The sequence below is a fragment of the Bombyx mandarina genome, chromosome 07, assembly GCF_030267445.1.
Source record: "Bombyx mandarina strain Sakado chromosome 07, ASM3026744v2".
In the NCBI taxonomy this organism is placed as follows: domain Eukaryota; kingdom Metazoa; phylum Arthropoda; class Insecta; order Lepidoptera; family Bombycidae; genus Bombyx; species Bombyx mandarina.
This window is the reverse complement of record NC_143214.1, coordinates 6,630,080-6,646,986: the sequence shown is the minus strand read 5'-3', so window position 1 is coordinate 6,646,986 and position 16,907 is coordinate 6,630,080. Positions and strand designations below refer to the sequence as shown.

The 16,907-nt window shown below is 37.0% G+C and overlaps 2 protein-coding genes and 1 long non-coding RNA gene across 3 annotated transcripts; 2 read left to right on the top strand and 1 right to left on the bottom strand.

Moving 5' to 3' along the window:
- Window positions 1-404: 404 nt before the first annotated feature.
- On the top strand, window positions 405-1,863 carry RpS27 (ribosomal protein S27). The gene is given in 3 exon segments (XM_089728924.1): window positions 405-435; window positions 887-1,105; window positions 1,705-1,863. Coding segments are annotated over 3 exon segments (279 nt in total). The 3' UTR covers window positions 1,734-1,863.
- A 576-nt stretch (window positions 1,864-2,439) lies between these two features.
- Window positions 2,440-12,400, bottom strand: Rfk (Riboflavin kinase). The gene is given in 5 exon segments (XM_028175131.2): window positions 2,440-2,823; window positions 2,826-2,898; window positions 3,056-3,168; window positions 3,171-3,206; window positions 11,921-12,400. Coding segments are annotated over 5 exon segments (471 nt in total). The 5' UTR covers window positions 12,033-12,400; the 3' UTR covers window positions 2,440-2,686.
- LOC149502642 (uncharacterized) lies at window positions 8,283-9,253 on the top strand. Its single transcript, XR_016323315.1, has 2 exons — window positions 8,283-8,690; window positions 9,133-9,253. It is a non-coding gene; the product is annotated as an uncharacterized LOC149502642 (long non-coding RNA).
- Window positions 12,401-16,907: the final 4,507 nt, after the last annotated feature.

The window sequence follows — 16,907 nt, the reverse complement described above, 5'->3', positions numbered from 1 at the left end:
TGGTAGGAATTTAAATGTAGGATTCAATGAACTCTTTTTAAAAGCCTTGTTTGATTTTTGCATAGTCGGGCATTTTTACTGATACTAAACGATTAGTAATGCGCTTTTATCATACGTTTAAACCTGAAGAAATATCAAATTGACGAACTTAAACAATTTAGATTATTGCACGAGCTTCCACCAAAGAATATATGTACATATAATGTATCATTTATTGAAGTTTGGGGATAGGCTTCTGTATATAGTATTTCATATTACTATTTGAATATGGTTTTATGAAAGTGATTTCATGTTTTTCATTATATCTCTTCTCCCTTCACTTATTTTCCAGCTCTCTCCAAACAGGTTGAAATCGTTCTATTTACTAGCGGACCTTGTATCCGCTACAAATCCTAGCTGCATTGATGGCGTTGGACAATTTACTCTATGCTCCAAGTGATAGTCTATGCTTAGTGATTGATAGTTGATACTTGTCGTTGGTACTCTGGACGCCTTTCCTTTTCCGGTTGTGCATTAAAGCTGTAACCATGCCGGTGTGTATTTTACAAAATACATTTGTTAAAATAGCGTAAAGTGACTTCATTGGTTATTAAAAGATATGCGTGTGCTAATATTAATAAAATAGTATAAATTAATAACGGTATTGAGTGCAAGTTCAAATAAATACGGTTAGACACTGAAAAGTACACATGGCATAAAATGTCAGAAGCAATTGATTAATTCACATAAATATACTGCAAATCGTAAAATACATCAGTGGAGTAGTATAATATCGAAATTTGAACTTGAAAGTATAATAATTAAGAAATGAAAATTAATTTAGGTGAAGAAAAATATTAATTTCGATTCATGGTGAAATAACCTATTTGCGTGTTTACATTTCTAGCTCGCAATTGATTGTTGCATCCTTCCCCTGCGTCGGAGAGGAGGAAACATAAGCTTAAGCGGCTAGTGCCACATCCTAACTCTTATTTCATGGATGTTAAGTGCCCTGGCTGTTACAAGATTACAACAGTTTTTAGTCACGCACAGAGAGTGGTGGTCTGCGCTGGATGCTCAACGATCCTTTGTCAACCCACTGGTGGCCGTGCTAGATTAACTGAAGGTAAGATGCTGTAAAGTTTGGAACCTGAGTGACCCATAAGAATGAATTGCACAATCTTGCTTAAGCTCAATTTAGTATCAGTCAATATTTGATTCAATGATTACCCTATTTTGATTATTTGAGGATACTACATTACTTTTAATAACATTGCTGTTGGAGCTTGAATATAAATGTAATGGCAGGCAACACTTGACACATGATTACAGATTTCGAATATTAGAATTATTTTAAATGTTTAAAAAACAGATGATTGTATTCTCATAGAAAAAGTCAGAACTTCTAATCTAGACACGGTCAAAGAAACATGTAAGAGTTTTGTAAAAAATATAAAAGATAATTATTTTAAAATGGTGTAACAGTGTTCAAACTATCTGCAGTATAATTATAATGAAGCAGTGTTTTAAATAGCCCCTCATCACCTACAGAACCCAATCCCCTCAAAATTTAACCGTTCAACAATTGCAAATGGTACGTTTAGCAGTATGCTTGAAGTGTTGATTACTCCATACTCTATGAAATGAACTGTTAGCAATAAAAACAGAATTAGATTGCTAAACAATACGCAAAAATTAAATTATTTGATTTAATTTTGTTTTCAGGATGTTCTTTTAGAAGAAAACAACATTAACATTTAAGTCCTGGACAGAGCCTATTTAATTTTAAGATTTTTTTTCCAATTGTATAATGGAGTGATATTTTTCAAGTTCACTACAATGGATCCATCTGAGCGTTACAAATAAAGGCTTTTTCAAAGGGAATCTTGTCTTTCATTACAAAAAAAACAACTAAATAACAATAGTAAGTTCTTTAATTAATTTATTTATAAAAAGTATATTGCACAATCTTTAATATATATATATATTATAGTCAACAATATCACATTATATGGAACAATGGTTTTCTAAATTCGATTTTTTAGAAACAAAAATATATTCTTATTTACTATAAACTAACCGAAACATGTATTTTGCATGCATTCAATTGTCCTAATTGTATGTAAACCCCTCTTGAAAAGAAATGTGGATACAGTCTGGTGAGCAATTTTTTTTAAATGTTATTGGTATTGTTATAATTATATAGCATCGAATATATAGCTGTTATGCTGCTTGTATTTTAAAAGTGCAAAACTTTTTTTAAATTTGTTACTGATTGCCAATAATTTTATTAATTAATTGATCTTTGAAATGCATAGCTGTTCAATGTTGGGTTTTGAGTTTAGTTGGGGAAATTTTAAAACAACCAGCACATTTTTTTAAGATTTAGTAAACTAGGTTTTAACTCATACCACTGTATTGGCACAGAGTTGAAATTATAGTAGAAAACATACAATGTAGCCCAGTTGACAAAACTTTAATATTAAAATTTCTATGCAAGTGCAACACTAAAAGTTCTTGATGTGAATTGTTTGCTAATTTCCTTGCTAGTGATTTGGGGATCTATTCTCTTAAAGTTGAACCAACAATAGCTATTTCCTTTTACTAAATAATTTGATATTTGTTTATATTTTTCTAATTTCAAATTGATTTGGAAATGGGATATCTTATGTATCTCATCCAGTTATAGTTATTGATCATTGATCAATTACATGCTTTTATTGAAAAAGCTATGATTACGAAGACTTTGTGCTGAGGGTTGCTTTAAATTTTGTTCAGAATTTTTTATATCTTCTCGAATTTGCTCTATGAGAGCATCCAGACAATTGAAGTTCTTCTCTCCCTCAGATACCCAATTAGAGCAATTTTTAAATTAGAACCATAGAAATCACCCTGGAAATTATGCATTATATGGGTTTCCTGAAAGATAAAAAAATTGACATTATATTGGGACTCTTATTCGATCCAGTAGTACTTTTATCAACAAAATATGTCATATTAGTAATTTAAAAACAAAATAGACGAATTAATTCAGTTTTATAGTGACGTTATTTAAATATTAAGTTAGTCAACTCACAACAGACATCTCTTTATTTTGGTAAAAAGGACACCATCCTATATTTGCTACCATCTCATATACAGGTCCTGTGTCAACTTGAGCCCATCCATAATAAACACCTGGCTCCAAACCTTTGGTAAAGATTTTACAACTTCCAAAGGATAATTAGCTGAAACATATTAAAACAGTTGTAGTTTCCACTTATAACGTAATAGAATGCAGCAATTCTTTATTCATATTTTAGCTGTATACAACTACTCGACTTAGTTGGAACTTAACTCATTAGAATATTAAAATAAAATTCCACATAAAAAATTGGAACTTGTGCTTGTGCAAAAAACATAATTTGTGAATTGTGGAATCGTTAGATTGGGTACTGGTGACGCCTTTAGGATCATATTTTTACTGCTAACAAAATATACATGGGATATTAGGATGGGAATGGTTTAATTCCTAAATACGAAAACAGATTAGAAGGCAGCAGAACATTGATTTTCTAGTATATTTTAAATTGTTTGAGGTCCTAAGGCCCCAGGTGAGGCTTTATCGATTATTTATTAATCGAGCTACACGCTTTACTTCAGGTCAGGTTCACCCGGTTATCTTGATCTCCGCTAACACTGCGTCGCCAGGTCTGCTTGGGATGGTCTGCTTTCAGTTTGTCCTGGGGGGTCCACTCCGGGATGTGTATGGGATCTCTTCTGAGAGTATGGCCTATCCATTTGAGATGCATGATCTGCTTGTCAAATGTCAATTTCTCAACACTCCTCTCACAGGCGTTAGTTGGTGATCTTCTCAGATCGGAAAAGACTAAGTAATTAACCTCCATATTTCGCACCCATGCAGCAAGACTGACTTCAATTTAACGAAAGATCAATCGAGTCACTCCTTGGGTCGCCATATGGGTCAAAGTGTGAAGGTAGCGCTTTGGCTATTCTAGAAACCGTATCATTTTCTGCTCCTCCAGTTTGAGACAAGACGATACGTCTATACGCGAACGGTTGTACTCGATATATCGGTTCTGTATTTAAAATTAATATCTAATAAATAAAAACTTTGTTATCCATCTGGGTTAAGGGCCTTGTACAAGCAATTACTCTTGATAAGACGCGTAACTTGAGGAGGTTCTCACTCAACCCCTAAGCAATGGTGGCTTGTGTCGCCGACATGACCACCAGCGATAATCTATTTTTAGTTTATGTATTTTAATATCAAATGTATACTATTCAATAAGATAGTATTAATTTATTCTCTACGGGTTTTGTGTGAATGATATCTATTTTGTGGTATAAATGCACGATAGCATACTGTAAAGCAGTACGAATAGAGGCTGTGGATAGAACATTGCAAGATATCAGGAAAAATGTTAGGCCAGAGGCACAAGAGCTGCTGAAATTAACGTCTGCTTAAAAAGCTCTGGACTACGACCAGAATTGAAGATCAATATGAGGACGAAAACAGACAGTAATAGTTATTAATACTTTTTTTTTGTTACTTCATATTGGCGAAGACACGTACCCAACCAAAGACGGTACCATGCCTCTGCCCCAAAATTTGTGCCAGTATAGTAGAACTTACCTACTTCATAGCGTTATCATGACGGTACCTAATTCAGCAGATCTTAAAACTTGGCTTTGTGAGCTATACGGAGGCTTGAGTTATCATGAATATACGATCATTGAAGCCAAATACACTGTCGCGTGTATAAGGAGAGGGCTTGTATGTTATTGATTCCTTATGATTCCTGGGCTTGTATGCTATTGAACATTAGTGCGCTTAAAGTATATTTGTAATTGTGATAAAAATTGTAAGTCCACTCAAATCGTGTATTGGTCTGAAATCGAATGCTCTGGTCAGCGCTGATGGAATGCGGTGCACGGCACAAGTTGTGATACTTCAACCATTTGATAATCCTCTTAAAATGTAACTTCTATCTATCTATAATTTTATCTAATCTATATAAATTATAAGTTTTTATTTATTTTTTATGCTTAGATGTGTGGACGAGCTCACAGCTCACCTGGTGTTAAGTGGTTCTGGAGCCCATAGACACCTATAACGTAAATGCGCCACCCACCTTGAGGTAAGTTCTAAGGTCTCATTATAGTTACAACGGCTGCCCTATCCTTCAACCGAAACGCATTACTGCTTCACGGCAGAAATAGGCAGGGTGGTGGTACCTACCCGTGCAGAATCACAAGAAGTCCTACCACTGCTGGTGGTTACACAAATTATAATTTTGCGGGTTTGATTTTTATTAGGTACACGATGTTATTCCTTCACCGTGGAAGTCGATTGTGAACATTTGTTAAGTACGTATTTCATTAGAAAAATTTGGTACCCACCTGCTGGATTCTAACACCGGTGCATCGCTAGATACGAATGCACCGACGTCTTATCGTATAGGCCACGACGACGACAACATGTTTTGTGATTACCGTAAATAAAGCTCTACGCAGCTCTTTGCGATTTGCCAACAATATTTGCAAATGCACTGCTAATGTTATTATCACCTTTTTGCACAAGGCGGCTCTGTATCAATCGGATATTTATTAATTATCCATTTTAATTGGCTGTATTTTAAGAACTACTTGCTTACCAAACTTGTGTACCAAAATACATTTAGATTACAAATTCTCATTTATGTTATGTATGGCGCCTCGCGCCATGCGAATGACCTCGCAACAACTGGTATAGGTAGGTACAATTAAACCAAATAAAACACGATACTGATATGGTATCATACCGTCATACGTTAAAAAAGACATTGTAACGGTCTGAACACTATTTTTAATTAGGTAGTGTTCATTCGTAATTGCTAATAAGTAAATTCATTTTTTTACATTTAGAAAAAATCATGACTACTTCCAAAATACTTGTTAATAACGCGAAAGTTGACAGACAGAACAACTTTATCTTTAAAAAAACTATTTTGTCATTGCGTAAGTTGTTATGATTGTGTTGATGTTCAATTGCTCGGCAGCGGCTATGACCGGAAGCTTGGTTTTAACATAAAGAAGTGTTGGTTGCTGGCGTTCAACTGCCCCATCAATGAATGTAGCAATTATTTTTGCGATTTCTTTCACACAAATCTCCGCGAAATTTACTCTTTTTTGTGTGAAGTACCTACCTATTCTAGAAACTCGGTTTTTCATTATTGTAAGCATTAAATTATTCTATTAAACATTAAATTAAGTCAAGATAAAAAAGCAGGACTATGTATTTTGCAATGCTAATCTCATTTGGAACACAAAACTTGTAGTTGCCAAGTCACGGAGTTTGTATTAACGTTTGAGTTTATCATAATATTTTTATTATAATCTTGTTTCCATGTTCGATGCCACAACAAACAGTGGGCACTAATAAAATATGGATACCTACTACGAACTGGACACTTTTTTCCACAGGAAAAATCACCGAATCCCCGGTATATGGGACCTCACTAAAAACTCCTGCCGCTCACAGCCGGCGTCCAACTCCGGACCGGGCCGCAGCTCAGTTCGGGTTACTGAGATGGCGGGACAGGGTCGACGCAGAGCATATTACTTCCATTCCGCCGTCCCAGACCCCGGACCGGCGGCCGCCGCGCCGGCGCACAGTGGGTCGATACTATGATTTTAGTGACTTAGGCACCAACTTTGTTTTTTTACATTTTTCTTTATGTAGATAGATAGAGCTCGTTAATCTAAATAATAATTGTTTTAGGCAAAATGACAAAAACTTTATAGTTTGGTCAGAAAAATGTGTTTTGTGAATTTTTTGTATGGAGCGGGTCACATTAAATTAAATTCCTGCTAAGTACTGCGAGGTCCCGCTTTGAAACTTTATTTTCCTTACACCTTGTCTAGTCTACTATCATTTGATGCTATGAACATGTGCATAAAGTTGCAACTCTGCCAAATAAATGGATCGAAAAAAATTAATAAATACATAGAATAAAAACCTTTATATTTTTTTTCGTAATTGCTTTTATTTGATATGGATTAGTAAGTAAAAGCACGTAATGATACCCATAATTACACAATACCTAACAACAATACATTTAGTAGGTCTCTAATTAAGCAATCTCTCTAATTATTAGGATAGTTAACATTATTTAATGAGGATAACTAGTTAAGCAACCATTACTGGGTAGTAGAAAATATAGTAAATATTTGTTTGTCTCTGGAAGTATAAAGTGACCATGTTTATTATATACTAACTAGTGTTCGTTTATTCGTACTACTACTAACTACTACTAACATCTCGTGATTGTCGTTGTGATCTTCCTTTTTCCGTTATAATGAATAATTTTGTTAACAATTTAGAATTATTTATGATTTTAAGAGAGCAACTACAGTCGCTGTCTCATAATAAAAAACTCTTTCAATTCCTACAAAATCAAATAAACGTGACCGAAGTATTGAGCTCCAAAAATTCTATACGCACTTTGTTCAAATATAAGTGCAATATAAAAACGAAGTAGTTGCATGTTAGCACAGTTTATAAGAAAAAATGTGATTGGTTAGAAGGTGCAATAAACTGGCCCGTAGGAATGATACCTGAAGCTATCAACACTGTACAGGAAAGACTCGAGATTTCTACTACTGAAGATGTTGAAAATGTACCACCCTCAAATGTACTACAGAAGCCTCGACATCTACTTTTACACCTCGAACCTTTTGAAGAATTGGGATCCAGGCAAAAACGAAGACGCATTGAACAAATTTACCAATCGCTTTCGTTATCCCCGGATTAAATGAAAGCTACTACAATTGCTAGTTTGAGAAACACTGGAAATGAAGATGTAGGAGAAATAATAAACCACTTGTCAAATCACCCCGAAGATCTAGAAAAAGTTAAGGAGTGTTTAAGTACAAGTAAAGTGAAAAGTAGTACATATTCTCCCGATAAGGCACTATTAGTTTCACTTAAATTAAGTAAGTGGCAGTATATAAAGCTAAGAGAAGCAGCAAGTGAAAATGGGTCTGATTTATACCCTTCTTAATATAAAATTAAGCAAGGAAAAACCAAATGTTATCCAGGGAAAGACGAGGTAATTATTACTGAAGAAGGAGCTGCTATTAAAATGCAAGTATTACTAAACTTGGCGCTATATAGGCTCTTAGATGTGATTACTTCGGATTTGGACTCAGCAAGAGAGCTACTGCTTATAAGCAAATAGGCTTTGATAGAGCCCCAGGTCAAAGTAATTATAAACAGAAAACTGAAACAGAGTTTGATGATTCATCTATTTCATGGTCAGTCTAGTTCTTATAAGGCTTCAGACATTTGATGGAACAGTTGCTTGGGAAAACGATCTACCCTAATCAACTTTTTATTGCCGTCCAATAATGTTTAAATTTACAAAAGAAACGCAGTCAACAGTGGCAATTATAAAAGCTAGCATAACAGAAGAAATAGAATGACTTCAGCCATCAAAAATCAAACAAGTTGAAGTGAAGCATCAATTGCACATGACGATGATAGACGGCAAAATAACCTCATATTTGTTAGAAACATTTTCTGCTATCTGTGATATTTGCAAAGCAAAACCGTCAGAGTTTTTTGGAGTCACTTGCTTGTCAAAGAGAAAATAATGAAGAAATATTCCAGTATGGAATGCCATCTTTACATGCCTGGATAAGATGCATGGAGTGCTTACTTCATATCGGTAAATATAATTTTATTACTTCACAATTTTTTCATCGTACGTGGTTTCCTGTGAGATTATTTTTTATGACACTTTTTTGTTTTCGTCTTATCGTTTGGACTTCAAGAAATGGGGTTACAGGGGGGGATGACAAAGAAAAAATATCAATCAGAAAGAGCGCTATACAGTAAGCGTTTAAAAAGGAATGCGGTTTATTTATAGATGTTTTCAAGCAAGAAGTAGGAACAACCAATGATGACAATACTGCCAGAAGATTTTTCAGGGATGCAGAAGGAACAGCCCGCATAACAGGAATACGTAAAGATTGAATAGAGAGGTTTCACGTGATTCTTCAGACTGTTGCATCTGGAGAGCGCGTGGACCTTTCCAATTTTTCCGAATTTTGTAGATATACTGCAGAATTGTATGTTAATTTATATCCTTGGTATTATATGCCTTTCAGTATCCATAAATTGTTGGCTCATGGCGGTGATATACAATAATGAAGAACTTTGGTGCCATTCGAATAGGTAAGCTCTCGGAAGAGGCAGCGGAAGCTCTCAATAAAGATTTTCGGAAATATACAGAGAGTTGTTATTTTAGAAAAATAAGTAGAACGTCGACTAATGAGGATATTTTACACAATCTTCTTTTGTCTTCTGGCCTAAAGATCGAATGGTGAAACAAAATATATAAAACTTAGAGAGATTGCTTAATTAGAGACCTACTAAATGTATTGTTGTTAGGTATTATGTAATTATGGGTTTAATTATGGGTTAAAATTTAACTTAAAAGCACTTACGAAAAAAAAAATTAAGGTTTTTATTCTATGTATTTTTTCATTTTTTTCGATCCATTTATTTGGCAGAGTTGCAACTTTATGCACATGTTCATAGCATCAAATGATAGTAGACTAGACAAGGTGTAAGGAAAATAAAGTTTCAAAGCGGGACCTCGCAGTACTTAGCAGGAATTTAATTTAATGTGACCCGCTCCATACAAAAAAATCACATAACACATTTTTCTGACCAAACTATAAAGTTTTTTTCATTTTTGCCTAAAACAATTATTATTTAGATTAACGAGCTCTATCTATCTACATAAAGAAAAATGTAAAAAAACAAAGTTGGTGCCTAAGTCACTAAAATCATAGTATCGACCCACTGTGCGGCGACACGACCACCGGTTCCCTCGGTCGACGGGCCGGGAGCCCGCCTTAATGGCGCCGCGCTGCACCTTCGGAGAAACGCGGTCTACCATCACCCAGCTTCCTATTACGGGCGAGCGCGCAAAGCACGCCCCGCCTGGGTTCCTCCGCGCATAAAGCGGGTGGAACCCGAAGCTCTTAGAAGCCGAGTCACGAATGGAACCTAGGTCCCGACCCCCTGCTCGGCGGCGATGGATTTCTGCGTAGTGACCAGAGCTTAAATCAAACCTCTAGCTGTTTCTTCATAGTCCGTCCGCCGTGCGTAGTAGCACAGATTTGAATTTAGTAAGGATAATTTTGCCAAAGAGAACTTTTATTTTTCCCAATAAAAACACCTCAGAATTGTTATGTATTGTATTCTGTAGGTGGCGGCTTCCCCCCGGTGAAGATCACGGGGCGACCTGAGAGGGCCGAGACCGCGCGGCGCGCTACCAGCACTCTAGCGCACCGCTAAGGAGATACGAAAGAGCAATCGGTTGGCGGTGTATCGCGTCCAGACCTGGCAGGCTGTTTCTGGTCCAGTGGGTCCCAGAACACCAACGGCACCGTCTGGGCGGCCTGACGGGCTGCCGTACCGAGACGACCGACGTTTCAGAGCCTTCGATTCGCCTCGAAGGCTCCGTCCGCCGGGCGTCCTTGGGGTGAGCTGCGCCGTCTGGTTGTAGTGTTGACCGCGGCAACCTCCTTACCTCATCTGGGTTCTGACCTCGGTGGGGATCGGACGCTTGGGCGAAGAGTGCAGGGGAGTCGTTTGGTGGGTAGGGCCCTAAAAACATCCTTGGGCCCGCGGACTCGCGGTCACGGACGAGTCCCACATACACCGCGCGCCACGTAGGCGCGGGACCTCGTACTAGGATCGGCCTCCGGCACGAAAAAATACAAAAAAAGTATATTGAATTAAGCGAATCCAAACTTTGCTCCAATTTTAATAAAAATGAAGTGCATTTAAATTTTACACCTGTTTAAACAGTTAATTAATTATGCATTCTTAACGTTAATTAATTCTTTAATTTCTTACTGCTGTGTGTGGTGCTGGAATCACCAGTATTGTAGAACAAAAATGTAATCATTAGTGGATTGCTTCTCTGTGGGATTGTAATACCTACATAGCTGTTTTAGCAGAGTCTGAAGAGCTCATGGCTCACCTGAGCTAACAGGAGACCATTTTTTGAGACTATAGACACTATCAAGCTTCAAACTAAACATAGGCAGGATGATTTTACTCATCTGCATAGTTGCTTGTAGGTACCTAATATTCCTTACTTATATAGATGAGGATACTATTACATTACCAAAAGTAGTACCTAGCAGTAACTAGAGGAGGCTTAATTTAGTCACAAATGTGGTGTTAATCATATGCTAACTTGGGAATTATTTTAATTAAACCGCACAAATGTTAGTTATTTTGTACACAAAACTATGTATATCTCTCAAATGCACCTTTTTATTATTTTTGATCTTATTATAGCTTTTAGCCCTATTTGACTTAAAATTATTCTGTATTTAAGACTGTCTTAAATACAGAACAATTTGATACAGAACAATTTGAACAATAAGATATAATTTTATGATGGACAACAAATTCTTTATTTTTAAAACTTTTTCTGAACACACATTAAAGTGCAAATAAGCTACTTTTGCCTATTTACATTAGGTACCACTTGACCTCCAATGAATTACAATTGTTGTAAAACCTGTTATATTCATTTCATTTGGTATACCAATTACTAATGGACCTTACATAAATAAATGGTGAAACTCAATCAAATCACATTTGATAGGGTTAGATTTTTTCCATTTAACTATAAAATCTTAAGTCTGAAAAAAAGTTATTTTAGCTTAGCTTTACTGTTGCTATCTAAGTTTTTAACTATAAATTTTTTGCACATGATAATTTTTTATTCCCGCTTTTTTTTTAATATTAACATATTTTGACATTATTATTTTCACATATTTTAAAACAAGGTAGGTATTTTATGACCATTGGTGAATACTGGTTTTTGAGACAAAAATTAACGTCATGTCTACTTCAAAATTGAATTACCTGTTGGGCATCCTAGTTCCTTAGAACCTCTTCCAAAACCCTTGACTACCTCTCCTTCAAGGAAAAAAGGCAGAACTGATGACATTTTCCTCAATTGAAAAAATATTTTCATGCGATTCTTTTTTTTACTTAGAAGTAAATGAATGAACTAATTACGAAAAACTGACGCAATAAACATTTCATCACCAGACACAAAATACAACTGTGTGGCATTCATCTAGGTCACAACTTAAGAATGATTTAAGTAATTTATAACGATAATTTAAAAGTGATAAAAATCCATAGATTAATTATTACAAATTACAAGCCTTATCACGGCCATAATCTTGAAACTACACACAAAGTAAACAAACGTTTCCTTTAAAATTTAAACAGGCTTTCATAGTGTTCATTTAGATCAAAATAATAATCAAATATTATCAAAATGACGCTTGACAGCTGATTCACATTTCAAGTAGGTAGGTATATTGCAGTTATGTACCGTACCGTACTACCTATGTAGGTACCCTTCGTAAGATATGAAGAACCATCTTAAATGGGGACAAGTTGAAAAAGTATCAATTATAACTCAAAACCCAACAAAAATATCGCTAGCTAGCAAGTGGTGGGTGACGCACCCTAATTGGTTATTGGTTGCATTTTCATAGCCACAGAACACTATTACTTGTTCATAGCGACTGTGACTGTACTACCTACCTACTTACTTCCACACTTCCACCATCCGTACCGTATCCATACCTACCTACCAAATATTCTTCTCCTTCTATTATTTAGTATGGCAATGGCTTCACGGCAGAAATAGGCGGGGCGGTGGTACCTACCCGTGCGGACGTACAAGAGGTCCTACCACCAGTAAATACCATTGCTGTCAGTGTTGGGTTTATAAAAATGTTAAAATTTTAATTAATTTGTACGTACAAATTCTATTGCAAATTGATATTGAGCGGAATGGGATTTTTTTTTTTAATTGTAATCAATCAGGATGAAAATTAAATGGAATGGTACGAAGGGAGATGAGATTTAATGGAATAATTTCCATTCAAATAGTGGGAATTTACTATGACTTCACTAACTGACTTGACCGACTTAATGATGCAGTGATTAGCGCCCCTGACTAGTGCGCCGAAGGTCATAGGTTCAATTCCCACATCGGACAAACATTGTGTGATGAACAGGTTTGTTTGCTCTTTGCCTGGGTGTTTATTATCTTTATGTGTATCTGTATATTTAAACGTATATATGTATGTTTGTTAGTTTCTGGTACCCATAGCATAGGGTATCTTAAATTAGGGCCCGATGACCGTGCGTGCTTTGTTCCCACTTATTTATTTTTTATACTCTGAGTTTTTTGATCCCCCGAAGATGATACGTCTAGCGATTATTTCATTATTCCACGATTGTGTACTTTCAGTGTTAGTAGGTACATCCCTATTAAGAAGTGTAAGCTGTAGCACAACACTAGTAATATTTTAAAGTCAGTGGATAGAAGAGTAGCTTGAAAACTATGGTCTCAAGAAATTTTAAATCAATAAAAACAGTAATGTCTTAAATAACTAATATTAATAAAAGGTTTGTTTCCATCATCTGAGCATTTCCATACCCTTCACACAGATCCTATACGGTTAAGTGTATATTATTATACGTTTGATTAAATCTGCAGAAATACTAAATTAACAAAATAGACCAATAAACAACTTCGGTTTTAGCGTACCCATTTAACAGAGATTTTATATAATTATTCTATCGCCTCTCTTTATTTTAATTTGTTCCGTAAATAGTTAATTGAACTAATAGAGTAAGATCCCAGGGCCACCAGACGTCATATATTTTCTGACGAACGAAATGTGGCCGATTGCGTAGTGTTAGTATGTAAGTACTAAGAACGCATGCTTACCTGCTAGCTTGCTTAGACGGCCAATTTTCAGGTATCAGGTAATCATGGTACATAAAATCATTACTAACTTCACGTAAATTCTGAAAGCTGATCTTTACGTATACTTTAGGCAATATCTTTAAAAATAGGTCGCCAATACTCCCAGCCACTTTCCGTCGGCCGAATTGCTTTGCAAACGCTTTAAAGCTCCCAAAATAATGACCTAACTTCACGTAAATTCTGATGCTTCATTTTTATATATGTCCACCAGACAACTATTTTAAAACCTCTTACAAAAAGACAGACCGATCCAAGGGGCCAATCATCCCCTAAATTCAATTTAATACCTCTGTAGGAAAGAGCGCGAGGGCATTATCCACGCGCATGAGACTTAGTGAGACATGTATTAAGATATATTGACATCTCTATCTCTCTATCTCTCTCTTATAGTTGACTCATATCAATTAATTATTAATATTAAAAGAAATACAGTTAAAAATTAAATATTCAGGTAAATAATTAAAATATATTTGGAAAAAAATGCTCTTTTGACTACCATTATTCTTGAATTTTATCCTTCCGGGTAAAAAAATTTATATATAATTATGTATAATATAATTACCTGATACCTGAAAATTGGCCGTCTAGCAGGCAGGCATACGTTCTTAGTACATACTAACACTATGCAATCGGCCACATTTCGTTCGTCAGAAAATACGTGACGTCTGGTGGCCCTGGGATCTTGGACTATAATAGAACGCAATGTTTCATAACAAAAAGCTGAACCTAATTTTTTTATAGCGTTTGTGGGCAGACGAGCATACGTCGAGTCTACTGTTGATTAATTACCATCACTCATGGCCATCACCAATACTAGGTGCACAGCCAAGCCGCTACCTACCGCTAAGTACCCTCCGCAAAAGTCGTTTGGAAAATTAATTATAAAATTAAATGAAATAAGATGAGATCACACCGAATATATGTTGGATAGTGTTAAATGTAACCTTCCGCTAAAATGGCTGGATTTTATTAAGATTTCAACGGACTGTTTGAAAGAATTTCAGAAGCTATTTGCAATTTTGTTTCATTTTCCCATGCTTAAGGACTTTCACAGACACTAAAGGTTAAAATGGCACCTTTTAAATTTTATGAATCATTCATTTAACAATAATAAAACAAGTCGCGTCCCCGCTAAAAAGTTCCCTCCTCCGTTCCCTCATTTTAAATAATAAAATATGTTACATTTATTATTCTATTCTTTGTTCTGTCCTTTTTTTTTTTTTCTTTTTTTTTTCCATTGGAGAAAATCGCCGGATCCCCACCCGCGCGGCAGGTGGGGTATGTGGGAGTTGAACCTCACTAAAAACTCCTGCCGCTCACAACCGGCGCCCTACCTCGGACCGGGCCGGAGCCCAGTCGGGGCTATTGAAACGGCGGGACATGGTTGACGCAGAGCACATTACATCCATCCCACCGTCCCACGGATGCCGGACCGGTGGCCGCCAGCGACACGACCACCGGTTCCCTCGTTCAGCGGGCCGAGAGCCCGCTTTGATGGCGCCGCGTTACACCTTCCCCCAGAGCGGTCGGGGGAACGCGGTCTACCATCACCCGGCTTCCTATTGCGGGTGAGCGTGCAAAGCACGCCACCCCACGTCTGGGTCTCTCCCCGCACAAAACGGGTGGGACCCCTAGCTCTTAGGGGGCCAGGTCACGGATACGACCCCGGTCCCGACCCCCTGCTCGGCGGCGGCGGGTTTCTGCGTAGTGAGGAGAGCTTTCCCTCACTCGCCCCGCCGCCTCCTTCTGCGAGATGGTGCACTCGCAGAAGTCGAGCATAGCCTTCCATGACTCATCGCTGCCAAGCATCGACGCCACGACGCCAGGCAGCGACAAGTCAGGTCCTATCTTTGCGACCAGGACACGGCGCTGCACCTCCCAAGCGGGGCAGACAGCGAGCGTATGCTCCACCGTGTCCAGGTCGTGTCCACAATGGTGACACCTCGTCGTCGGCTCAGCCCCTATCCGGCGCAGGTACTTCCCGAAGCATCCGTGCCCGGTCAGCACCTGCACCAGACGAAAGGTGAGACGTCCCTCGCCACGATTGACCCAGTCATCAAAGACCGGGTAAACCTGTTCTGTCCTAAGCACTTTTGGAAAAGTCAGAATTTTAGTTTCATTGATTTTAAAGCTAGAGCTGCAAAATTTGTACGAAATTGAAAATAATGCAATAATTATGCTTTAAGGAAAAAGAAAAATGATAGATTTGTTTATATTCTTAAAAGAATACCTTTGACATGACATAAAAACGTTTTCTACATACAGTTTAGAAATGGTTTTATAAATATGGAGGATTACCTCAATATGTGAATACTTAACATTAGCTGGGCATTCTTAATGCCGGCCACTGACATGCGCGCAAATATTCGTACATTGTACGAATGTTTGCGCGCATGTGAAGGGCCGTCAAACATTCATTCGCAAACCTAGCAGCTGTGCAAATGGGTTTGCATACTCAATTTGCGAACCCGTTTGCGCTTCCTCCTACACTTGTTTACGAATGTCTCACGAATTTCTCCTCCTTTTTAATTCGTCAATAGAACATTGAAGAGAAAAAGAGTTTTGAATTCTTTCCCAGACATCATTAACAGCCATGCTGTTTTTATGGGATTTGTTTTGATGAAGATACGCTACACAGTAGACGTCACGAACTATGAAAATGGCTATAGTATACGTCCGTTAACTTCGCAATCGTCGGCGCAACTGGGCAAGCGAATGTGTGGGAAACTACGCGAAGGTTCGAGGTTCGCGCGCTTTGATGTCTGTTAAAAAAACCGACACAGCTTGGAAAACCACGAATGCAGCGAAAACTTTGCAGAATCATTCGCAAATGTCGTCCTACACTTGTGGGTTAGCGTATTCGTGCGCATGTGAGTGACCGGTGTAACAATTGAGATGAGGTAAAATGTCTTCTGGTTAGACCTTTGACAAAACTCCGATTAGAAGGAAAAATAGTAGTAAATTAATAATGTTAAATAGTAAAGAGCTTAAGGATTGCAAAATTACTAAAGAATTTTATTTTTTACAAGTAGGTATATTGCATCAATGTTGAAA